Below are 27,528 nucleotides of genomic sequence, written 5' to 3'. Positions count from 1 at the left end.
GATATCTACTAGACCCTTGTTCGGACATATTTCGGTTACAGTTACAGGTCTACAATTAAAAAAAAAAAAAAATTCATGAAAAACAGTGTTCCGCTTTTGGTACAGAAATCCAGACATCAGTGAAACGCCCAGGTGGTTAAACAAACCTAGGCACTGATTTTATTACCGAGTCTCCTTTCAGACAGTATGCTTCTGCAGTCATAACACAGTGTGCTTGTTCTGTCCTTTTTGTAAATACAGTAGTGATATAATTTGCATAGCTGTTCCTGCAAGAGTTTTTTTTTTTTTTTGCAAGCCACTAATTGACACAGCCCTATAATTAAAAACATTGCTAAATACACATAAGATTTGATACATATATCCCACTACAAGTGCATTGCACAATCTGCTACCTTCTAATTTCCAGAAGGACAACTTACAAGAGGATGTAGGGCAGTGGTCCCTAACCTTTAGTAGGTCGCGGACCACTAAATGCACAGACTCCAGCCTGCGCATGCGCGGGGAGCCGTGTGTTACTTAAAGGGGAAGAAAAACTTCCCCCCAGAGTGACGCCATGATGCCAGAACCCACCCACTTTCCCATCGCAGGCCTGAGCCTGCCATGTCTCAGGGAGACATTGTCTGCGGCTCTGACTGATGCGGCCCCTGGGGGCAGGGTTAGAAGAAGACCGCTGGTGGGTGCACTGGCCAGAGCCGCGGCCCACCTGTCAGACGGCCGGGGACAGACTGGGGGTTGGGGTCCTCTGATCCAAGTACACTTAATTTATATCTTACATGCTGTGGTTCCTCTTCTGCTGATATTGCATTGTTCACACAAAGTGCTTCCAAAAACTTCTGCTTCAGGATTATATATCGAAACCTGTTGGGGACATGAGAGATGAATTCGTTTTCTAAATTTGCGGTCACGGTTATTTACCTAATGGTTGTAAACGGTCAATAAATTATACCTCCCAAAACACATTTAAACCAATAAAATTTACCTTTTCTTGTCAAACTTGTCCATGCACTCCAGAGGCTGGATAAACTGAAGGACTTCATCCCATTGTCCATCAAGAATCAATTGTCTAGAAATGAATCATCATCAACATCAAATATACAAACAAAAAAATGTTTGCATAGTCCAGCATACACTTCTAATATACATATATTTTATATTGACCAGACAGAGGGATCTAAGAACACCTCATTTAAACAATACTACAACAACAAAAACTTTAACAAGTATAAATAATCATCCACAGAAATTAGATGACAGTCACACATTTAGGAAATTCATCCACAGATGTCTTTGTATTCCCTTCTGACAAAGGCTAACTTTCTTTATGGTATGCAGGTACAGCTGTCTGTGAATAAGTGCTCCTGTATAAAACCTTTCAGACACTGCTTTAATTCAGTTGAACAAAAAGATGGCATACAAATGTGAGCAACTAAAGCCTTTTTTTTTTTAACACAAACACTTCATTTCAGGGGCTCAAAAGTAATTGGACAATTGACTTAAAAGGTATTTCATGGGCTGGGGAATGAACATTTTAATGAACTCAATGAACATTTTTTATCCATCTGTAATGTGACTTTAACCTTGCTAGAAAATGTAACTTCTCTAGAAAGTGCCAAAGCTCTTCCTCTTTGAAAGTCAAAGATCAGTCCTCTTCTGGGGGTTTCTAATTGCTCTGTGTTTGTCCAACTCCGCCACTCATTCCTTTACCTCCCTACATAACCTTTTTTATATAGCTGCAGAAGAGAAATGAAAGGAAACAACATAGGGTTTGGTATAAGAAACAGAGTCTGGTGGGGCTATCAACATCATAACCAAGATGTTCACACAGCCATTCATTCTTCAGGCTTTTTGATGGCTACACAAAGGAGGATTTTACAGGTAAAAAACAAACAAATACACACATCCAATAATACTCTAAGGGTGATTTCTGTTCAGATGGTCTGACTGCATGGTCTCCAAGATTAAGGTAGACATGGGGTCTGAATGTGAAAGAACATCACTTCTCAGACCTAAAAACTCTCCCAGAAGGAAAACTCATCAGACAAAGTTAGTGAAAATGAACAAACATTAAGAAAATGGTACTACCTAGATGCTTCAGACAATACAAAGCAAACTGCTAAGAGAATGCTACAATGAGTGTCAAGTTAGCTGGTCAAATTTTTATGGGTCTGATGCTTAGCTGGCTTTTGGTGCTATAAACTAAGGGCCCATTGAAACATCATAAAATACAGCACCTAATATAAGTCAAGGTCAAGTTCATCTCTGTAAAGTGAACGCCTACATGATAAAAGTGCAAGTTTTGCTACCTAACACAGATTTTTTTTTTTTTCTTTTAAGAGTTGTGTGGTCACAGCATGCAAGCGGAATATTTGAATTGAGCTTACAGGGAGTAATACCATAACATTGTGAATCCCAAAACACCTCTACCTATGAATTACATAGAAATTCAAGAAAATAAAAAGTAAAACTAAAAGTAATATAGAAAATTAAGAGGTAAAAGAAGGTAGCACAGACAGAAAACATCATACAAAAAATTTGGCTATGTTACATACCTGAGGAAAAGCATGTCATCCGAATACAACCCATTTATTACCCCACTCTCCTTCTCCAGGGCCAGCATGCTGATGTGCAACTTCTTGGCATTGAGAAAGTCTAAAATCAGCTTGGTAATCTCTACTTCTTTAACATTTACAGTTTCCTCGGCCGTCATTGTGATGGTCTGAAAAACATAAATAGTTGTAAGGTACTACAGATAGGAATTTCACATAAGCAAGGAAAACATCTTCCACTGTGCGCATTAGTTCAGACTCTATACGATTCTATTTGTTTACATAAAGCTGCACAAGCACACCAGACTTCACTTACATGACAGCTAACATAAGCTATTACAGTTTAAAAGCTACGCACACCCTGATGCTAACTCTCACAAAACACTTACACAGTGTCTACACCTTGGGTGTGAGCAGAGATGAAGTAACTCCAGGTACAAGCTTGTGCTTCTTCCAGAAGTTATCAGCCCAGATTACCACAAACATGTTTCTCTTTTGCATTTCCAAGAGCACATGTGACTAAACCTCTTTATGTAATTAAATGGAAATGTCTGTTTGTAAACTCTGAGTGCACGGGCATACTTTATTGAGAAAACTCAATAAACAACCAAACTAAAGCAGCTACTCAAAAAGTGTTCATATTTTATTGCCAGGGGCTAGCAGTCATAGAAGATGTACAGAGACTGCAAATTGTGGCTTTTTTAAAAATTCTTAGTTGTCTGGTTGTGTCTGACATTTTTATGCACTCTCCAATTACTGTACATTTCCCTTAGTGCAAGCACTGTTCGCGAATTACTCAAACCTTTTTAAAAGGCTATCTTAAAGCTCTACAATCCAATTCATCCACTAATCAATAATTTGAAAAGCACTTTACAACTAATATACATTAAACACACTTTGCTGGTTCACTATTTACACTTTAAAATACTGTAGACAAAAAATTCTAGCTGAATATCATTAGTTTTTTATAAAGTGGAAACAAATTACACAGCACAGTACAATAAATAGGTGATACAAATACCAAACCTACATTAAAGACAAGTGCAAACAACGACACAAGGGGAAGAAAGGACCCAGCCCAACAGAGCTTACAATCTAAGAGGTTGGCACAATAGGAGATGGATAGTTGCTGTGTTTTATATACTTCATAATACTTAAACAACCTGATGTATACTATTTGTTCCATACTATTCAGCAGTGCTGTTCAGTATATTATTCACAATGGTCACTGCATAAATAGTGCTGTAACTCATAACTGACAGTGCTATAATCAACAAAGTTCAGTTGTACAAAAATGTACTGTATATTGTAAATAGTTTACTAATAACCACATTGTGCTGTATGTTTTATGAGTTGTAGTGTTCAGTTGTATATATTGTACTTTATATTGTAAATAATTTGCTTCCCAGCTTTATACCCTGTGCTGAATGAACTGTATTGTATCCTGAAAATATCTATATAACAAGAGGTATAAAAACCCCAGGGGGTTATGGTTACTTTTTTAGTTTGAGCCGATAGTGATATATCAATATAGAAAACAACTATGTGTAAGCATTTCAGCTATTTTACTACATAAGGATTACTTGGAAAAACATTATCTAAGTTAGTAAATTTTTCCAAATTTAGGGTGCTTGAAAGTAGGTAAACCATAGCCAAGGATACTTTACAATCACTGGATATAAAGGTATACAAATGGTAATAAACTTGAATAATACAAACAAACATTATACACTCTAGAACAAGCTCTCTTAAGCTACATACACACTTCCAATTATTATCGTTGGAAAACGAACGACGAACGTTCATTGGAACGATAAAAATTGGAAGTGTGTACGCACCTTTAGCCTTTCAACCCTAGAACTACACGTTTCTAAAAACCTTTTGCAAAATGGATCATATCTATACATTTCATTACATTGGAATGCATTAGCTTCATCAGTAGTTCACCAATGATAAAGATCATTCTTTATTACCCATCCCCAGTCTAAGACCCAATTATCTTAAGAATACATTACATGAAACAAATAATAAATAACAGAAAAGTAGGACATAAAGTGAAAATTGTTGTGAGCACAGTACGGCACACATCATGGGCTGGTGATCAGTCCACCACAGCTCTTTTCTCAGAGAACCCCCTAGCTAACCTCTTGAAGAACTATATGCTTCCACAGAAGACCGGCTATGAAGGTATTCTCCATAAAGTGCAGTAATATTGATATTCCAATGTGCATTGAAATCAAAGCTGACAGAGGTTCCAATCATTTCCCGCCCTTTAAAAAAACATATGTTTCTGTTCCCAGCCTTTCTCCTATTTCTTTTCTATTGTCTAACACATCTCAAAGAGGCAGAACATGTAACCAATAATTTTGATAGGGAATCCACACATCTGTACTATCCACACAGCAAACAATATGACTATAGTAAGGTTTAGATTAGATTGAGAGTTCATGACACAGCTATGGACTTTGTACAAGTCTGTGGAAGATGACAGCACTCAATAGGCACAAATAAATAAACTTACCCAGCAAAAACACAAAGTAAACTCAGCAGGTCACCAAGATGCTCAGATTGCATTGTTCACTACAACAAATGGCATGCTTAGCTCCATTTTGGGATAAAGTCCATATCAATAAATTGTGTGGAGAAATTAGTTTTGGTACACTGGGTTCCTCTGCAGAAGCATGTCAAATGAAAAACTTGCACATCTGAACAAGAGAATGCATTTTATATCAAACTCCAATTTTAGTAAAAAAAAATCCTTCCAGTTTGAAAATATACATTGAAAGACCACAAATATATACACTGCCATACTGTTGTAAATCTTGTAAGTGTTCTCTCTGAAACTGATAAGTAAGTAACAACAAACATCTGGTCATTTTAAGCATTTAAATAAAATGGACAGGTGTAACCTCTTCCTTGCACACAAAAAACTATTTTTTTTTAAAAAAAAGATGGAACTACTATGCATGGATATAAGAGATGTCCTCTACAGAAAAAAAATTGTAATCAATGGCAAAATACAGAGATTTTGCCACTTTCATTGCTGGGACAAATACTGCAAGACAAACTGAACCCTCCAAGCTGTTGGGAATTGCAACCCAACTATACCCATTGAAAATCAAGGAATAGAATGTGATACTAAAGCCACATCCATATGATGCCAACAGGGCCGAGCATTTCAGAGCTACAAAATCTTTAAAGCTAGACTTGCACAGCTACACCTAGTAGAGTAGGAGCGCGAGTAGGTGACCCCAAACGTTAGGAATGGGACTAAATTGTTCTTAATAATAAATACATGAAGCATTTTCTGCTCACAAATTATCTGAAACACCCCATCTTCTTTTGAATATAACAACTCTATACAGTAGCAGGTTTAGGTAGTTTGTCAACGTAACTGAAGCAAAGAACAGTTCTCTGTAGAACTTTTACATCTATATAATAAGCTCCTGTAGGCATAGACCTTTATCCAAGCATTTTGTCCTTTAGGTATATTGTATATAACACATTATGTGTAGATATACACACATGTAGATGTAGACACACTGGACATGTGGTCCAGCAAGCATAAGACTTAAGCCACGTACACACTTCCAAATATTATCGTTTGTAAACGAATGACCCTGCACGATATCTGCAAACGATCGTATAGCACCGATCCTGTACATACAGATAACGACACGATCGTTCAAAGATATTGTACACACGTATATATACACACAGTATATATATATATATATTCACATACACAATACAGCCTGTATCGATCAAATGTTTGTTCATCGCGCATGCTCAGAACATGCACGATCACGATTACATGCACGATCACTAAACGACCGTACACACGATAGACGGTCAACGATCGTCGTCCAATCCGATCCGGTCGTTCATTTCCAACGACTATCCTCGTCAGCGTCGTTGGTTACTTTTTTTACAAACGATTTTTGGCCAATCGGTCGTTCGTCGTTCATTTCTAACGATAAAAATTGGACGTGTGTACGCAGCTTTACTGTACAAAATTTTACACAAAATACTAATTAGTTAAAATTCAACCATAACAAATGCTTCACCAATGGGTTATGTTACTTGTTGTCATGTTATCATTTGCAGATTTCAGCAGTGAGAATTCATTGTAGTTTGCTTCTCCAGGCCTACTATGAAGCCAGAATCACTTTCTTGTAGCTCTGGTCTTTGTTTCCATTTTTTTTTTTTTATTTAGCATGTTCACTATAGCATTCACTAAATTAGTACGAAATTTACACAAATATTAGCCATTGGCTACAAAAGTTGAAAGGAGAATTTTTGTATGGATAAATTGCTACTGAAGTTCCAATCAGTTTGAAATGGAAATGTACTTTAATGTGGCCATAATATGGCTTTATGGAGTCTAATTATACCAGATTCACAGATTTTTAATTATCTACTTTCAAAGATCAAAACAAAGACTGTAGAGTTGGGTTTAGTTGGTTTCAAACAGCTCAGAAGCACCAGCTTGTTGTTTATTTTACACATTGTTTACATAGAAAAGTCTTGCCCACTTAACCTCCTGGGCGTTACACTGATATCTAGATTTCTGTTCCAAAAGCGTTACACTGTTTTTCATGAAATTTTTTTTTTTTTAAATTGTAGACCTGTAACTTACAGAAATATGTCCGGACAGGGTTCTAGTAGATATCATGAATATAAAAAATGTTGGAAACACACAATCATGTAAAAAAAAAAAAAAATTAACTTTTAATAAAATTAAATAAAAGACACAAAAGTCAGCTTAAACAAGAATACATAAATAAATGAAAAATACTGGAAATGCGATAATTCGGTATACTGTATAGTAATATATTTTTCTAAAACACCTCCCTAGTGTCCGTCACATACCTATAGACAAAACCACATAAATATATTTTCTATTATTTTGTATTGGATTGGATACAGGACTTTGTATTCAATCCAATACAAAATGAGAACAAAATTCAAACTCTCATTTTGTATTGGATTGAATACAAACTCCTGTATCCAATCCAATACAAAATGAGAGTTTGAATTTACCAATTACATACTTTGTATTTATTTTGAATTATTTTGTATTGGATTGGATACAGGAGTTTGTATTCAATCCAATACAAAATGTGTTTGAATGANTTTNAATTTGAATTTCCCGCACACGCGCCGACGTCATCGCCGAGGGACACGCACACACTACGGACGGAGAAGAGGCCGGCCGGCTTCTTCTTCTCGGAGAAGGCACCCGACGCTGGAGGACGACGCTGGAACACGACGCTAGATGATCGCAGCGGGACCAGGTAATGTGATCGATAAACCCGAACTTTTCTCACTGTATTTTCATACAGTGAGAAAAGTTCGGGTTTATCGATAACTGAAATTTTTTATAACCCGAACCAAGGTCGGGTTTAACGGTCGGGTGGTTAAGCTTAATAAGCTTAATTATGGACAATTTATTTTTAAATATCCAATGTAATTCATAGTAAGTGCATCTTCTCTTGGGGGTTCATGGTTGTAAACACGTAAAAAAAGTACCACAATACTTGAGAAGTGAAAAGGTGCGAGTGCTTCAAATGAAGGGTTAGAATACTGTACTTGTCTTCTCTGACTATGTGTGCCTATTGGTCTGTTCACATAAGCAATGTTGGGTAGCATTTCCCAACACAAATCCTAGGTGTGCTGCAACCCCCTATAATCTGTCAAAAATAAAAATAAACTTTAGGATAAATGAAGAATGTAAACAATACTTACCTTATGGTCACCAGGGGTGTCCAGGAATCAGTGGTGAGGTCACCTTCAACCAAGTTGGAAAGAATTGCAATGCTTTTTAGTAATGCACTGCATAATTCCACAACACACGCCAATGCATCGTATACAAGGAACACCAATGCATTTTAATTGCAATACCAGTGTTAAGAATCGGTCCTAAAAGTGATGAAATCAATTTTTCTTTTTTTAAATGGAGCTACCTGTGAAATTTTTACTTTAAAAATGAAAGTTTACTTTAAGGGCCTTTATGCTTACTGGTCATTTTATTAGGTACAACCTGCTAGTACCAGTTAGGGCTTCAGAACTGCCACAAGTCTGGCATGAATTCAACAAGGGGCTAGAAACATTTGGTCAATATTGACATAACATCATGTAGTTGCTGAAGATTTATTGGCTGCACATTCATAATGTAAATCTCCCAATCCTCCACAAGGCAAATATGCTGTATTGGAATAGGATTTGGTGACTGTTGAGGCCATTTGAGTATGGTAAACTTTATGTCATGTTCAAAAAAACTATTTTTTGAGATGATTTTAGCTTAGTGAAATAGAGCGTTACCTTGCTGGAAGTAGCCATCAGCAGATGTCCATCCCATTATGACCGCAATGTACCCATGTTTAGCAACCATACTAAAGTAGAATATGGCTACAATGCTCAGTTGGTACTACGGGACCCAAAATATACTTCACACACCACCACCACCACCGTCTGAACCATTAATAAAAAGTAGGATGGATCCATGCTTCTATGTTGTTCATACCAAATTCTGTTCACATCCAAATGTTGCAGCAGAAATCAGGACTCATCAGAAAGTGGCACCTGGTCCTATCTGCTTCAAGGTTTGGTGTGTTGTTCTTCTGTGGCTGACCAGATATTTGTGTTAGTAACCAGCTGAACAGGTGTACCTGAAAAAAGGTCTGGTGAGTATCAATTGTGCCGATGTGTTTCATGACTGCACATAAACCTAAATAGGCTGATAATGCTTGGCATCATGTTCAAACAGACATTGCCTTTTTCACATCTGTTCAAGATGTGGTTCACTATAACGCCTCTGCATTTTGACACAATGGGCCTGATTTATTAAAGCACTCCAAGACTGGAGAAGATAGACTAACATAGGGGAACCTGGGTGATCCAGCAAACCTGGAACAGATCTGGTCTAGGATTGAAAATATTTTCCAACTTTTTTAAGAAATATGTTTTTAAGAAATATAATACAGGTTTGCTGGATCACCCAGGTTTACCCACGACAGTTTATCTTCTTCAGTCTTGGAGCACTTTAATAAATCAGCCCCACTGTGTAAGTTAGGACACCAATAATTTAATCAAACATAACAACTGATGTTACCTTGTGTAGTGATATCAATACCCTAGACCTGAGGTTTATACTTTTCAGATAGATCCTCCATGAGGCCTCCCTCAGTCCGATGGTGGCTGAATGGCATTGCTCAGGGTGAATTTCCTGAGGGTGACAACAGATAGCATACCTACATGTAAGTTGATATGGCACTGCTGGTCTCCATCAAAGGCCAGGGTGATAAAAAATGTTTTTTTTTTAATATTGGATAATTTGTTGGCACATGAAACGATTGTGATCGCACATTTTTATCTTCATCCATCCCGACAAGTATGTTTACTTAGCTTTAAGTTAATATTTGAAGAAAGGGTTCCCTTTAAACAATAGCACCTCTAGGTAAAGGTGCGTACACACTTCCAATTTTTATCGTTCCAATCGATCGTTCGTCGTTCGATTGGAACGATAAAAATTGGACGTGTGTACGCAGCTTTACTGTACAAAATTTTACACAAAATACTAATTAGTTAAAATTCAACCATAACAAATGCTTCACCAATGGGTTATGTTACTTGTTGTCATGTTATCATTTGCAGATTTCAGCAGTGAGAATTCATTGTAGTTTGCTTCTCCAGGCCTACTATGAAGCCAGAATCACTTTCTTGTAGCTCTGGTCTTTGTTTCCATTTTTTTTTTTTTATTTAGCATGTTCACTATAGCATTCACTAAATTAGTACGAAATTTACACAAATATTAGCCATTGGCTACAAAAGTTGAAAGGAGAATTTTTGTATGGATAAATTGCTACTGAAGTTCCAATCAGTTTGAAATGGAAATGTACTTTAATGTGGCCATAATATGGCTTTATGGAGTCTAATTATACCAGATTCACAGATTTTTAATTATCTACTTTCAAAGATCAAAACAAAGACTGTAGAGTTGGGTTTAGTTGGTTTCAAACAGCTCAGAAGCACCAGCTTGTTGTTTATTTTACACATTGTTTACATAGAAAAGTCTTGCCCACTTAACCTCCTGGGCGTTACACTGATATCTAGATTTCTGTTCCAAAAGCGTTACACTGTTTTTCATGAAATTTTTTTTTTTTTAAATTGTAGACCTGTAACTTACAGAAATATGTCCGGACAGGGTTCTAGTAGATATCATGAATATAAAAAATGTTGGAAACACACAATCATGTAAAAAAAAAAAAAAATCGTATCTATTGTGTGTACAATATCTACGAACGATCGTGTCGTTACCTCTATGTGCAGGCTCGGTGCTATACGATCGTTCATATATATCGTGCAGGAACGTTCGTCGTTCGTTTTCCGACGATAATAATTGGAAGTGTGTACGTAGCTTAACAATGGTTGCTATGTGCTAACCTATGTATGGAAAGAGACAGATACAGTTTAGCAATGTCTATTCACAATGCAACAGCTAGAAGAGTAAACAACTAGCCTGGCTGTAACATTCATTTTACTAATATTAGAATACTTAAATTCAGTACAATGAAGAATGGAAAATTTGACAACTCAATACTTCATATTCTCACTTTCTCCGATTCATTTTAATTAAAACCACATTTAAATAATAATAGCTGAGAACTACCATAACTAAAGTTCCACTTTAAAAATCTGTAATCAGGCAGGGCTTCATTGTAGAAACAGGCGATGGCACCTCAGCAAAAAGCATTTTTACCTGTTCCAGCTGTGAAATTTGCTAGGCTGCACATGGGCAGCTTAGTATTGGTTACTAGGACACTCGGCACATGCCAGCTTCCCCTGCAGTTGCTGGGACTGAATAAATTCCCACGTGCCAGCATGGGAGTTACGTCATCCTGGCCAATCAAGATTGACCAAGAATAGAATGAGGAAGAAAAGATGGCAGTGCCCCTGACAGAACAGGGACAGGTGTTAAAGGGTAAATAAGTTTTGAACCTGATTTAAATAATACCAGGTGATCCTGCCATGTCACTTTTTTTTTTTACACTAATATTATATTGTGTGACAACATTGTGTTCCTATTATCTTATCACACTCATGCATTGCCAACCTGTCACAAAAGCTTTAGATAAGAGACTGGGAATGGCCCCTTTATGCAGACCTTGTTATCACCATTAATAAACCTTCCATGGGAAAAACCAAGCAGCCATTGCAGAACTGGTAACAAATCAGCTGATCAGCAGAATTGCACTATACCAGAAGATAGAGTTGGCTTATGATAACTGTATTTTTAGCAAACCTAGGGATTCTTTTTATAAAAGAAAGCAGAAACCACTATAAGAAAACAGGCAGTTTAGCAAATCCCATCCCTGCCCTTTTTACCCGTGTGTTTTTGGATATTATTTTTCATACTCCTAAATTTCACTGAATTGGGGTTTATATCTAGTTCAACAACCTTATATAAAACAAACCCCTTATTCGTTGCCAAAAAAGGCCGCAGAATATGAGAAAAAGCTTGTCGGCCTCATGCGTTCATTTATTTGATGTTTTCCAGCAGCAGATGGGAAGCCACAAGAAGGCTAATTTACACAAAGCTCCATCAATAATGAAGGAGGCCGAGCCGACCACCTGGGGTTCAGAATGACTTGGTGTCACCATTGGGTGTGGTGGGAATATAAATGCCGCCAGGAATGAAGAATCAGCTCATTTAACAAAGGAAATGACATCTTTTTATTCCACATAACATGGGCAGGGAGAACCAGGCAGGGGGGAGTCTGTGTCATGATTTGTTCCCATCACACCCCCTAGGAGGGCGGGTTCATGGCTGGCAGTCAGCCCCCTCATCCTGACAAATAAATGGAAAGCAAACTGCTTTGCTGGGTTCCTCCCTAGGTCCCAGCACTGGGCCAATGTATTCACCCTATAGGCCAGCAGACTGCTAAAATACTCAGGAATATTCTATATACAATTAGAGTAAAGACATATACGACTCAATAAAAAATGAATCTTTTATATTCACCTGTCCCAAGGCAGACATAATATCACAATATTATTATTATAACAAGCCTCCAGTCACTCTTCTATCATTTTCCACAGGTCTGAAGGAATCCGGGACGAGGATAAATATGCTACAGATAAAGCGCATCCTATGACTCGCCCTGATATCAATATTTCCTATGAGAGGAAGGTCGCTGCCCTATACATGAGAGAAAGGTGGATGGACAGACCGCTGCCGGTGTTCTACCTGCTTTCCTGTCTCCTCGGTAAAGCCGCACTGAATACTGCGTAGCCGGTAATGTCCTTTCCCAGCCTCTGTGTGTGACTCTTCAGGCTCAGCCCCCGATGCCCGGGCCGCCGCCACACTCCCTCTGCGTCTCTAGTCTCAGGTTGCGGTTGTCAAGCGGATCCGCCGGTACCCAATCAGAATCCAGAACGTGAGGACCCCGAACTGAGCTGTCTTGCAAATGTGCCTGCTGGCGGCGCGCGACTCACAGTGATGGGTTGCACAGATTGATAGAATATGGGGAATTTGTGATGGGATATTTAGTACTTCGTAATCATATACCGAGCTTATTTCATGTGTGAAAAAGCCAAATACCGTTTTGTTTTTGTATTTTTAACAGTCTATTTATTTTTTTTACAATGATTGTGATATACTTTTCTAAATTAGCATGCTAATTTTCTATAGTTTCCAAAATACTTCTTTCAGTTTTTCTTGGTGCAATCTATGCCCCTCTTGCAAATTTTGTTCACTTCTGTCAGACAGAGAAGTCTATTTATTGGTGCAACAGCTTTTTTTTTTTTTTTTTAATCCTTCCCCACTAAAAAAAAATGCGTTTAGTGGGTTTTAATTGCTGCCATTATTATGTTTAATATTAAAGTTTTAGGGTTCTCCTCTATCCTTAGATTCAACAAATATTAAAATACCAGCCCCAGTTTTTTTTAAGATGAGCAAGTTGAGTTTACTTATTTTAGAGGGTAATTGTTACAATAATTGTCCTAAATCCTGACGCGTTTTGCCATATTAGGCTTCCTCAGGGGTCGTAGTGAGAGGCAATACAGAATATCTGGATGATTTTAGACACATTGAAGTGTATTTTGAAACATTTAAGGGTTATGGGAGGCTGCCATAATTTGCTTTTTTTTGACAGAAGCAGTTGGTGGTCCAATCCAAATCTGTTTGAAAATAATTAGAATTGTCTCCCAATTACCGTTTGTATGATTATTACAAGGACCGGGTCAAGGAAAAGCTTTTCTGAAGCAATATGTAGCAGGGACAGATTTGGTCACTGCAGTTTTGATGCTAGGAAAATTATGAATTGCAGTCAATGATAGGTCGTGTCAGGGATTCCAGCAGCTCTGCATTGTCTTTCTGCAGTGTTTTGTTTTCAGCATTGAAAGGCGTTGGAATTTAAGATGACTTAGATTATATATTGGACATCTTTTCTATTAGCAGATTATGCTGAAATCTTCTTATGGTGCAGTAGTAGCTTTTTGTTTAGTGCAAAATGCACCAAACCTTACTTTTTTGTTAAATAATTGCCATTATTGTAACAATGACCTAATTATTTTTTTTCAATTTCTGCTTTTCCTCCATGTTGCCACTAACAGAAGGGGGTTTTCATCCCTCTCACCACCAATGCTATGTCATTTTTTCTCCCATTGACCACTGATAATTCAGCTTTTTTCCTTCAACTCATTGTTGACACTAATGCTAGGACAAATTTTCCTCCACTGAGGTAATTTCATTATTACTCCCCTGACCACCAATTAAACAGATTGTTTTTCCTCCACCCCCAACAGTGGTAATTTTTCTTCTGATCAATGCAATGGCCTGTTTCCAGCCACTAACCACCAACACTTTAGCATACCAGAGCACTAGCTATGTTCAATATTCCATTTATTATAAGCTGATCCATGCTTTTCTATAATTATTGTTACATGAAGGTGATCTTTTTCCCAAGTTTTATAGTTGTGGGAGTACATGTACCTTGAGGCACTATCCACAGTCCTAGTGAATGACACTTGCTACTGGATGGGAGGTATATTGCATGTGGGCCTTGATTTAAGATAGCCTGCCTTGACTTGCTAAAAGGGAAAATTAAAAGTACATGTTTATGTAGATATTATAGTTATTTTATTAAGAACAAAAATACTGCAAGCAAGAAAACTTTTTATGGGGTTGGGGCAAATCTTAGCTAAGAGGCAAACTTACAGTATATGGCATGGGTTCATGGGATAAGAGGCAAGAGTGATTTGCAAAATCTTGATAAAATGTATTGTACTAATGGGGTCAACAGCCTAAGATGTGTGCTACACTGGGCAAGAAAAGCCATTTTCAGTGGCAAATAACAGGGCTGTTTAAATACATGCCATTCTGTCAGCATCTGTACACTATCCTAATATTGGAAGTACCTTTGGGCAATAATGTGAGTGTGCATCTACATATGCACAGCAATGGGGATGGTGGTAAGCACCACAACAGATACATTTTTTTTTTTATGCTGAAACTATTTTGCTCCTTTCATTTAAATAGCTGGAGTTGTACTTTTATATTTAAGCTAGTTTATAACAGATAAAAAGTTGACACTTTGGTCTCTATTTATAAAGCAGTGAATCTAACATTCTGAAACATTTATTGGTGGAGAATCTTCTAGGTTCATTTGTTTCAAACAATAGGCAGTATGCTGATGATCTCATCTCTGTGTCACTCTCCTGTTAAGATGTTTCTTGTTCCACTCACTATCTTTGCTCTGTTTGTATTAGCCCAATTCAGGTACCTACAGTACATTGCTTGCATTAACAAAACACATTTAAGACCATTAAAAATGAATGTTCTGCTTTAATTTGGTGCTTGTTAACACACAAAGCAGCAGACAGGTCTGAAATCTGACATCAGGGTGGATTTATTCTATTGCATTGTAATAAAAGGCACAGCTCATTGTGAAAGTCATACACAACTCACTACAACTATAGTATACACAATATATAGAAGCTGTCTTTAAAAATGTTCGGCATTAAAAAAAAAACCCAGGTGCCATTAAGCATATCAGCATGTATAACTCTCTTGAATGGTCTTCCTCTTCCTATTCGGCTTCCTCCTACTTTCTGCTCATTTAAAAAGATCACTCAAAACCCAATTTTTCAAACTTGCCTACCCGTCTTCTTCTGTCTCATAAACCCTCACTACTTCCCCCTAGATTGTAAGCTCTTCGGGGCAGGGTCCTCTCCTCCTGTGTCACTGTCTGTATTTGTCATTTGCAACCCCTATGTAATGTACGCTGCATAATATGTTGGCGCTATATAAATCCTGTTTATTATTATTAATAATAATAAAAAAATAATAATCTATGTCTGAAATCAGTATGGTAACCGTGCATTAGGTCATGAATTATGTCACCCTTAGATGGTGCCTAAACCAAAATCTCCATTGCAAGATCACCAATCACCAAATCATCATGATTTTAGTAAACCTAAACAGGTTTCAAAGTATAAAAAATGTACTTGACATTAACAGGCCAAACCTTTTTTGAGATTTTAGTGATTTGGACTACACATAATTTATTTGAATGAGTTAGTGAATGGCTAACCTCAAGTATACAGCTCAGTGGTATGATTTTGGGAATGCAATACATACAAATGTACAGGGATTATGATTTAATATATTGCAAGTGCAGAATGTGTTACAGCAAACAATAAGCAATGCTGCTGCAGGTGGTCTGCACATTACATAGCCTACTTCTTTACCTGCTTTGCTTTCTGCTGTCCATGGGGCTGTATTTGTTTAGTGTGCCACTTTGTTGTCAGGAACACTTTATTTCATCTCTAAAATAAAAAATGAAGGAACAAAGAGTGTGCATACTTGTAGTTACATAGTTTGTTCATTTCTAAAAGGGGACTGTCATTCCTTTAAACAAGGGGGTGCTGAGAAGTTCCTGGCTTTTCCTCTTTCCAGATGAAATAGAAAAATGAGTCGGGGGGCATATGACAGCCTAATATCTTAGTATGTAACTGTGCAAATATCAGGTCTTTGCAATTCTTAAAACAGTTTTTTTCTTTTAGTGAGAAGCTGTCATGGCAGAGGCACAAGCATGTTTCACGTCGTTGGAGTTACAGACCGCCATGAAGTTTTTGTTTCTCCAGGCAAAGTCAGCAAAGGACATTCACACTGAGATGTCACAAACACTGGGGGAGAAGTGTCCTTCCTGGATATCTCGCTTTCAGCAAAGTGGATGCTGAATGTTTGAACAGTGATCAGAAGAAGGAACGAGTTGAAGCATCCAAAGCGATTTTGGCCCATTTTGAAGCTGCACAGGACTTTTTGGCTAGGTTTGGCTGAAGAAGTTCAGAACCCATAAGTATCACTGGACAGTATTATGCTAACCTCCTGGACCAGCTGAAGGAGGAAATGCTGTGGAAAGTTGACGAAAGGGGTCCTTTTTTTGTAGGACAATGCACCTGCGCACACGTCAAACGTTGTGGCTGCCAAATTGAACACCCTCGGTTTCCAATCGGTCCACCATCCTCCTTAATAACCTGACCTGGCCCCTTCGGACTATTATCTGTTCCCGAATTTGAAGAAACACCTGAAAGGGGAAACGTTTTGAGAACATTTCTGATGTCAAAGATGCTGCTGAGAGCTGGTTTGCCGCCCAACCTAAGGACTTTTATTTGAATGGTCTAGAAAAGCTGCAACTACGCTGTACCAAGTGCACCAGTCTCAGGGGGAATATGTTGAATAAATGTGTTATTTCATAACTCTGGCTCTCTTCTTTCTGGGCAAAGCCAGGAACTTCTCAGCACCCCCTCGTATTGTGATACAAAGATGTAAATGGGTCAGGAGGTTTCACAATTTAAGATAAAATATATAGATCACTTTAGAAGGCCTACACTTGCTTTAAAAAATTTGCTTTTCTTTTGAATAAATAGATAGTTCCTTATTGAGTGAATGTGATTTTTTTTTTTAATATGATACCGTGGGGTCCCAGGTAACAATCAACATGATTCCTAGTTCTTTGGATACCAATGACTGACCTTTTTCTGCTGCGGATATCAATATCTTTACATTGGCGAGCTATTGGTATTATTATTAATAAACAGGATTTATATGGTGCCAAAATATTACGCAGAGCTGTACATTAGATAGGGGTTGCAAATGACAGATGAATACAGACAGTGACACAGGAGGAGAGGACCCTGCCCTGAAGAGCTTACAATCTGGGAGTGGGGGAAGTAACACACAATAGGAGGGGAGCTAGCACTGTGATACCTTTTTTGTTTACCTTATTGGTGGGACATGTTTTTCATTCTTGTGCTTCTTTCCCTTTTCTGTTATAGTCCTGTAATAAAATACCTTTGTATTGTTTTTTGTTTACAATTTTTCTCACATCTCATATATACCAATAGGATTCCCAAACTGTAACCTGTGAGCACAATAATGGATTGTTGTTGATTTGATTTACAGCGCACTAGTGCTCCCAAAACCATAACCATAGAAGTAAAAAAGGTTGTGGAGGCACATTGTGTTTTAGAATTTGCCCACAGTATAAATGAAAGTTCATTTTTTTTTTTTTTAACAAACATCATAAACAAACATCATGAATGTATTCACCATCGGGATGGATTCACCTATCAAAGTCCATGCTTAGTGTAGACACCTTCTGATGCAATTAATGCTGCAACCCTCAACTAGCCAGGTAGATTTTCTCAAGGTAAAACCGTTCAAACTCCTTCAAGTTAGGTAATTTGTGTAGGTGTACAGCATTATTTAAGACATGCCAGGGGCTCTCAGTTTGACTAGGCTATTTCAAGACATTTAGGTGTTTCCTGAAAAAACACTCCAGTGGAGCTTTAGTAGTCTGTTTTGGATCAATGTCCTGCTGAAGGTGAACCTTTGTCGCCAGTCTTAAATCTCTGGCAGACTGAAACAGGTTTTTGTCAAAAAGTGCTCTGTATGTAGTGCCATTCATTGTTCAATCTGAAACGATTTTTCTGTGTCTGAAGTAAAGATGAGGGAATTTTTTTTAGTTTAGTTCCACTTTACATAAAAGCCCCAATTAAACCTGTTTATTATATAGATTGGTGAATCATAGACAAACTACTATAACACAAATATGATTTATACTATAACATTTTATTTACCAATCATACCAGACACATTCAATGGCGATATGAAGGTAGCTAGTTGTTTACTTATGTAATAACTCATAGACTTTTTGTTTCATGTGACATGCTTTTATTGAAATAAAGTAACTACAATTTACCATGAAATTTAGCATTATGACATTTTTTACAGCTTAGCATCATGAAAAAAAATAACAGGTTGCATTGCTAAACTCAGGTTGAAATTTAAGCACACGATAATCTATCAAACAATCAACAGTACTCCATCCAACTGCAATGAAATCGTTCATTTAGCTTCAGTCAAATAAATGAAATGTAACAGTCAGATTAAAATAAAATGGTAATATGAATGCATAAAAAGACACTATGTTGTTGGTGAAAACATACTTTTAATTCAAGATGAAAGATGAAACTGTTGCAAAAATTTTGATACCCAAAAGTGAATATATTCATTAGGCTCAATCAATAAAATGGCGCAAAGGTAAAATAATGGCCAATCTTGCATCCTGACCAGAAAAAACTTCCGGTTTTAACACAGATCAAGCGTAAGGTTTTGCTAGTCATTCTATACAAATGTATACACTTTTTGCATTACATTCAAGTTATACTAAAAGAGGTTTTTAAAACCACAATGTGAGTGTCACCCAAAATTGGGTAATAATAATAAATAAGCCCCCACACCATAAAGAATGTTCATCATATATGCACAATGTATGCAGCAATGCTGTCAGCGGGTTCACTATCCAGAACAAAGAACTTTTGGGATACACAAAAGATGACTATGGGTATGTCATCTGACATAGCTATTTACTATAGAATCTCTGCAGACTGTGTGGGTAACCAGTTTTAGGGGATTAAGGCCCAAGTTAGTTTCCCAGCTGCTAACTTAAGACTCCAAAGAAAAGTCTGGCATCATGGGACTTTCCATGAATGTTCATACACTAGTGATTTGGAGGTCAGATAACATTTCTATAAACACCTTTAGAAAAACAAAATTCACTGAGGTTCAAATGGAAACACGCCACAACCTTTAGGGCTCTTTAACCAAGGCAAAAAATGATTTGCTGGTTCCTATGGGCAAAACAAAAACTTTAACTTTAGCCATTTTATTTTGGAGTAGGAATGTATTTGATACCCTGTCAAATTGTATTATTGTCGGTGTCCCCCATTAATATAGTCTTGCCTCCAGGGTAATATTATGGGCTGAACACCCCCATGTTCCCTCTCTCACTGAAGCACACTCTTTATATATCTTCATATAGAGAATTGATAAAATAGATGGAAAAGATTAATGTACTAAAGGAGTATAAGCAGATCACAAAATAATTCACTTTCAAGGGATATTCCCCCTAGCTAGAGAATATGGGGAAAATTCCCAGGCCACATAAACACGTGCAAACGGCTCAGGGCTGATATAGAACGAGAAGCTGGCATGTGTACAGCGCTCGTCGTTCATCCTTCGAATGACCGTCCTGGTGGATCCTCGGACGATGGATGACAAATGATTGTAATGCAAGTGAAGGGGGAGAGGGCGCAGTGGGGTGCCGCTCCGTCGTTCTCCCTCCTCCCCTCTCCATAGAGCAGAATGGTGCTGTATGTGCAGCACTCGTTCATGCATCGTGCAGTCGTCAGTAGTTGGAAAGGATCGTGAAAGATCCTTTCCAACGATAATTATTGCATGTGTGTACATAGCCTAAATAAAACCCAGTCAAATACAAGGAAAGATTGCTCATGACTGAATGATTGCAGTCAACAGTCTTACCTCATTTACCAAGCTAAGTAAACTATCTCTTGCAAAGGGATAATTGACTTTAGGAGAAGAACCTTTAACTCTTAAATAAATCAACAAAGTGTTCATTGCTCATTGGTGGATTCTCCACAGGAATATATAAAATAAAGATAGGGGGAAACCCTTAACAATGCATCCGTGATTACTGGGGCAGAAAGAAAAGACATTCTCAATGGGAATACAAACAGCAATAAAAACAGACTTTCTCCACTGGTGGTTCACTTTAGGTATTTAATCAAAAGCTCTGCCTATATTACCACCTTCTTTTTAACTTCTGTACATTCCAAGGTGATAAAGAGAAGTCCAGAATGCTGGTGGGACAGCATGAAATAACCAAGTGAAATGTGAAGACAAGGCAACGCTACACAAGGGTTAATAATATGTTAGTGATTTGTAATCCGTGCAACTCAACTGGAAAAAATAAATAAATGCTCAAAAACTGATGATGCATTAATTTAAAAATGAATGACTGTTGTTCCAAAAGAAATTCATGCAAAGTCAGCTTTATCAGAGTGAGTTTATATAGCACGTCAAATAAATATTACAGTTGTCTGGGAGATTAGGAGGAAATTAACACAAAGCTTCAAATGAACTCTGCCAAATACACTGCCATTCCATGCAAGGTTTTATGCTTCTCATTTACTATGCAAATGATTAGATAAAAACAGCAAGTTATTGAAACATTACATTGTGTACAAATACATCTCCATGAACCATTTCACGTCAAACATTTCCTAACCCCCATTAGCCTTTAATACATATCGTAGTGATGAACATTGTGGACACTACTGAAAAGCAGACGGAGCAGGATGTGAATCATTGCTAGACCTGTGCTTGCTAAAGTAACTCTCCTAATAATATTTATTTATTATTCAGACAACTCCTGATATTTCCTAGGTGTAGGTCAGTGTAAAATTGTTAAAGTACAGTACAAAGACTTTTCAGTCTCCAATATTCTTGGCAACAATACAAAAGCCTCACAATTAGTATCTGCACACTTTCCACTATATAAATATATTTTTGTACATAACAATACACATGATTTTTCATTCAGAGGGTATACAAAGGCAATAATGATGTTTAAAGTCATGTAGCCTATTGCTGCCAGTTTACAAACATAGGATAAGAGAAAGATATTTTACTGGATGCTAAAAGCTACAGCATGTTGTATTTCATTACTGCTCCTTTGCACCAGTCCTGAAAAAGTACAATGTCTATTTAATGAAGATTTAAATGTCATTTACATACAGGCACTATAACACAGACCCATGATGATCCTGCAGCTATTCAAAGTTCTGTCTAGCTTTGGTTTTACTGAAACGTCACTTGACATTAATACTCGACGTCTGATTAAAAATTTTCATGGATGTTAACAGAGTTTAACAACTTTTGCTGTGCCTTGTATATTTACCACCCCAGGATTCAGTTCTTGTTCTATAAATACAATATACCTGATAGGGTGACTAAAATCATGTATTGCCGCTGAAAGCTAAAATGGTTCTACTATAAAAACAAAGTAACTTACACATTATAGTAATGCTTGTAAACAGACAATGCATATGTTAAAAGTGTTATGAAAATGTTTATGAAAATGTTTAAAAAAATAAATAGTTTTATGATTTTTTACCTTGAAAAATCACTACCTAATCCATTATAAAAGTATAGAATTGCAGTAAAATGTAGACTTTTGAAAAGGAATGTTATGTTCATGTATCTGAAATGAGGAACATTTAAAGGCTCTTTACTCCAAGAGAATAATTAAAAATGAATGCTAGGATTAAACAAAAGCTGGTGAGTTTCATTCTGATATATACTTATGTAAGGGATCTTAAAGAATTGGTACGAGGGAATGCAAGTTTTCTGGGTGCTACAAAAACAAGAATGATAGTCATTGACAAATGTCAAATGTACTGTTTGCAGATTTCAATGTGGTGACTAAAGTCTATGATTAGCTTTGGATCTTTCAGTAGGCATAGCATAGAGCAGTGCTCCCCAACCTTTTGGACGTCATGGACCACTAAACTTAGAGACTCCAGGCCCTGCATGCCCGAGGAGCAGTGTGCCACTCAAAGGGGAAGAAACTTCCCCCAAAGTGAGGTCATGATGTCAGAACCCACCTAGGTCTGGGCCTGCGATGGGAGACATAGTCCGCAGCTCTGGCCAGTGGGACCCCCTCCCCAAACGGGGTCCTTCTCTTGACCCCGCTGGGGGATGCACCGGCCAGAGTGGCGGACTACAAAAATGTTTCTTGTGGACCACCAGTGGTCCCCGAACCACAGGTTGGGGACTGCTGACAAAGTATAATTCTAAGAAAGTATCCACTGCTGACATCTACTGAACCACTGTTCTAGCTCAAAAATGTCCAGCCTAAAGCTAGCCATAAAAGCGTACAATCAGATTGTTCAAACTCCTTTAAATTTAAAATAAATAAATTAAAAGAGGACAATTCTAAACTGTCTTTTGTCTAATCAAATCAAGCAGGCCCTTTGTCAACATAGTTGATGGTAGATTTAAATGAGATTGTAAAATCAAATTGTTTAGTCTTAGGAGTTTTAGGAGATTTAAGAAACTGTTCGATCTCCTTTTGATCTGGCCAGTTACTATGGGCCTTTAGTGCCCAAGTGTACTTCAACATTGCTGTGAAATTTACATTCAATGTTTAAAAGTTTCATATCCTTTATGTTTTGGGGGACACTGTTGGGTTGTATTACCTTGTGGTTTCTTACAACACATGGAAGCAAGATCGCCCTGCAGTAGTGTGTGTCTGCTCCTCCTAATAGTTCTCGACCATGTGGATTACGTTTGACACCGCCCCCCTCTGCTCTTTGCTTGTACACTATAGAAAACCTAGAAGCTTGTTCCATCACATGACTGTCTTATGGCTGCAAACTTTAGGCAACACTAGTAGTTCGAACACAATAATTCTTAATCAATATAATATAATTTGAGACAATTTGCCTGAATACCAACATATTGGTTTCGGAAAAAGTTAACTTGTGGATAACCTTAACTTGAAATGACATCCTTTTCCTCTGTAATTGCACAGAACAGTCCTAAGCCAAAACATCAATGGGGCTACCTATAAGAATAATAAAATGACAGCTGATGTAGCTTTATTTAATGTGCATACCTCAGCAAGACAGCAAACTCAGGAAGTTCTGTTTTGCCCAAAAAAGTGATAGAAATAATTTATACTGTACCTATAAAAAAAAATAGATACAGCTTGTATAGTGTAGAAAAATAAAATATTAAGAAAACAAAATAGCCAAAATATGAGTTTAATGAGCGGCAAAACAATCTAATTTTTCTTAGGAATTAAGCCGCAGATGGGCATTATTACTTATTTTGATATACAAATGCAAGACTGGAAATCAAAAATTGGCAGTCTGATTGTATATTTACACAAAACTAATCACTAAGTAAAATAACAAACATGAAAAATGAACTGCAAAGTGAAATAAATATAATTAAAAGTGTTATGTCCAATATCTTTGTAATAGCTTTAGAAGAATGAAATCAATAGTTTTTTCTTTCTAACATTCAGTTTATTTATGCTTATTAACACTAAAAACACATTCTTAAGTGCAGAGCCCCTCAGCATTCTCTCTGAGGAGTATGATCATATGTCTGGAGTATTTGTAAAATAGCAAGTGGGTTCAGAAGTGCCATCACTTACATTGTCACTGTATTGCACAATGTTAAATCCAAACATCCTGGGAGGGGATACTTACTTATATTACTAATCTTTTACAATGAAAAGTGAAGCCTAAAAGCAACACTAAATGCCAAATGTGGATAACCATGCAGTTTTCCCTTATAAGACAGGTGGTCAGCAAAAGGAGTACGTATCAATGACACACGTTAAAAAGCACAAGGTGTAGCTGTCTGAAATGTGTAACAATAGGGTTACCACTAAAAATGGGTGATGCTTTTGTAATACTAGCTGACAATATCAACCATGTGTTTAGCAGGACAGTGGGAACCATTGTTTTGTAGTGTTATGTGCCAAATCTACTTCCAAAACTCAAGCATAAGAGGGAAAAGCTGGCCATATCATTTTTCTGCTATGTGGACAGATTGAAATAGCTAAACATTTGATTTGTGAGTGAAATACAATGAGATACCCAAAATACTTCTTTTAACAGCAGTCATACCAAAATTTAAAATCCTAATAAAAATATCCACAATCATACTTTTCTTTCACCCTTGAAAGTGCATACACTGAACAACACAAGATGGCAAATTCCTGTCTTGCAGCATTAGTGTTATCATTTGCTGTATAATGATCTATTCACTTATAACACTGATTTATTTTTCTTTACAATGGCATTTAGATTTTATTGCTGGTGTCCCCCAGGGAAGTTTAGCTTTTTTATATATATTTTTTGTCTCAGAAGTTCTCCTACTGTTCCTTATTATATGGCATCATTTGTCTCCTCATAGGAGTCACTATGATGTGTCCCTTGAATTCAGCAGTGCCAACCTCTATGACCTCATCATGGAGGGCAGCCATACCTTTATGGAAACAAATAAGGTGAAAAACAGTTAAAGTGTTTGAAATGCTAAACTCCACTAAAATCTTACAAGTTGCATGAAGATAATAAAGTGACAGCAGCAAATGGTTAAGACTATTTTTTTTTGTCTACGTGATGTGATTCTATATCTACTATAAAATTTGAAACTGTTAAACAAAAAAAATGTAGTAAATTGACAGTAGTAAAAAAAAAAAAATGTACAGTCACTTTCAGTGGAAAAAAATGCAGAGCATAAATGATTATATTACGCACAATGCATTCTGGGAATGTCAGCCACGAGTACTTAAATATTCAGTTACTTCTAACACTTTCAGTCTGAAAACAAATATAACATTAGTGATGCATTCATCCAATACATGCCTACTGGCTTTACAATTTTGAGGTAAGCTGGTCCATTTCTCATGCCTATCACTGCCCCAGAGCTCAGCAACCTTTGCTGAGAAACAGACTATGACCTATTCTGGCAGTGAACTTTTAGCCATATAAACTGGTTAAACACTTTCCCGATCAGTAACAAAAATATAAAATCCGATTGACTCGTATGAACCCAACATTATCTTGCACACACGTCAACACAGAATAATAACAATAATAAAAAAAATTCAAAACCTATAAGGCTGGAGATGTCAAGTCATTCCGCTCATCGACAATGGACAAATGTCAGTGCTTCATTGTTGAACGTTAAAATCGCACGTGCGCTTTGAATTCAAATAAACATACAGCTTACCCTCCCATATAAGTAAAAGAAAGAGTTTTGTGATAAATAACCTCCCTCCCGCATCCCTTTTCTTATCCCACCCTTTCCCAGCTCCTGTCAATACTGTTCTACATTCCAGTTCTGTATAGACAGCCAAAATAAAAACATATGTTCATCCAAGAGTCCCATTGGCAATTATTATTGATTCCTGTCATGAAAATGTCAAGTGGGTCTTGTCTTTGCCTGTCATTGCTATGCCTTGGAGGACAGGAGTTTTTTGGGGGTGACCGGTCTTTTAGCCTGCCATAAATGGCTGTGGATGGTCACAGCATCAACACTAGCAGACATGGTTTTGGCTGGAATGTGGCTGAACTGCTTGCGATCAGAATTGTACTTGTAGAGGCCATCAATCATCTTCCGGGATATGGAGCGTGGCCCGATTCCCACCAGCTTATTAATCTCCTCTGTTTCTGGATAGTATGTGTACAGTGATCGGAACTGGCATCCTGAGTCGCGGAAGAGGATTAGGAAATTGTGGGCGTTGGATTTCTCTATTTCCTGTAACAGTAAGATAAAAGATGAAGTTTAATTAAAGAGATACCCAAATAACTGCAGACCAACAAAAAAGGTCAATGAACCATACAAGCATAAAAAGTGTATGCAAAGTGAAAAAATAAGGGTTATCTATACATTATTGTGTTCAAATAGTGATCAATATTTAGAACATGTGGCAAATCTGAATCTGATACATTTAAAGGTTTGAAAAATTTTGCCCACTTGAGAATGCAGTTGATGTGCATAAAATGGGTAGGAACAACAGAACTTGAAAAAGAACAGCTAATTTATGACAAGGAAACTAAACTATCATATTGAAAGTGTTGCCCATAGATATGAAGAACAATTTTTAACAAATGCACTCATGAAGGTTATATTTTTGGTGGGCACAGATGGGCTAAATCACAAGATGGCTTTATTTGAATATTTATATGGATATTTCCGGTGGCAAGACTACATTTTTGCACCTTCCCATGAGTATATGCAGAAACGAAAATGTTGCTATCTCAACTCTGAACATCTTACATCTGACTGTGGTGCTGTTGTTTGTGTACATACCGCACCACAAATCTTCACCGGCTCTAACATACTTGCATATTTACTGAGGCATGTCTCCTCTGCTTTGGGGCACAACCCCATCTAAGCCTGTAGGCCTGCAATGTGTTGGCACGGCTAAGACAATGAAAACTTGTCATTTCTGGTATAAACAAACAGCTGTCATTAGATCTTAGTAGGTATATTTGAGGAAAGGGAGGTTGGTTAGTGTAGCTTAGGAGAAAGTAGCAAAAATGATATGTATGCTCTTAAGATTGCCTTTAAAATGCTGAACAGAGTAGCATTACAAACTAAAACTTGACAAGAATCTAATGAATCAAGGTAAAAGAAGCAAATCATAATTCACTTTAAGTAAACTGTACAATGTGGACCCTTCTTTTAGCATGACAAAGTCCATAGCCTTATTGGTAAAAGAAAGCAGTCTTAGTTCACATGCACCAATGGGAAACCTGTTTATGCATAGCAGCTTCTTTAGTAAAAATAGATATTTGCCTCTTTCTTCCATCCATATAATGATACAGACATAATATTTTCCCAAGCAAAAATTAAAGTGAATCTCGGAAACCAATGACATCATTACAAAGAGATGGGGTTAAAACTTATATGCAAACCTAAACTGTAAAAACACAAGGACTAAATTTAATGATTCAACATTATAAAGACTTTTATTATTTTTGCATGTGCAAAACCTTACAGCCTGCTGTGTCGGAATGGCTTTTTTTC

The 27,528-nt window shown here is 37.2% G+C and overlaps 2 protein-coding genes across 3 annotated transcripts in view; both read right to left on the bottom strand.

Moving 5' to 3' along the window:
- WDR47 (WD repeat domain 47) overlaps positions 1-12,952 on the bottom strand; it is a 35,249-nt gene extending 22,297 nt beyond the window's left edge. The window contains exons 1-4 of the mRNA XM_072420078.1: positions 12,796-12,952; positions 2,550-2,716; positions 980-1,063; positions 774-858 (exon numbers count right to left, since the gene is read on the bottom strand). Of these exons, the coding sequence (XP_072276179.1) occupies positions 774-858; positions 980-1,063; positions 2,550-2,707 (327 nt within the window). The 5' untranslated portion in view covers positions 2,708-2,716; positions 12,796-12,952. The remainder of the gene's footprint in view (positions 1-773; positions 859-979; positions 1,064-2,549; positions 2,717-12,795) is intronic.
- Positions 12,953-18,763: 5,811 nt separating this feature from the next.
- Positions 18,764-27,528, bottom strand: part of CAMSAP2 (calmodulin regulated spectrin associated protein family member 2) — a 61,098-nt gene continuing 52,333 nt past the window's right edge. For both annotated transcript variants that reach the window (XM_072420076.1, XM_072420077.1), the window contains one exon: positions 18,764-26,253. In XM_072420076.1, coding sequence (XP_072276177.1) covers positions 25,948-26,253 — 306 coding nt within the window. In that variant the 3' untranslated portion in view covers positions 18,764-25,947. The remainder of the gene's footprint in view (positions 26,254-27,528) is intronic.

Source organism: Pyxicephalus adspersus, chromosome 8 (genome assembly GCF_032062135.1).
Source record: "Pyxicephalus adspersus chromosome 8, UCB_Pads_2.0, whole genome shotgun sequence".
In the NCBI taxonomy this organism is placed as follows: domain Eukaryota; kingdom Metazoa; phylum Chordata; class Amphibia; order Anura; family Pyxicephalidae; genus Pyxicephalus; species Pyxicephalus adspersus.
This window is presented reverse-complemented; position numbering and strand designations above follow the sequence as displayed.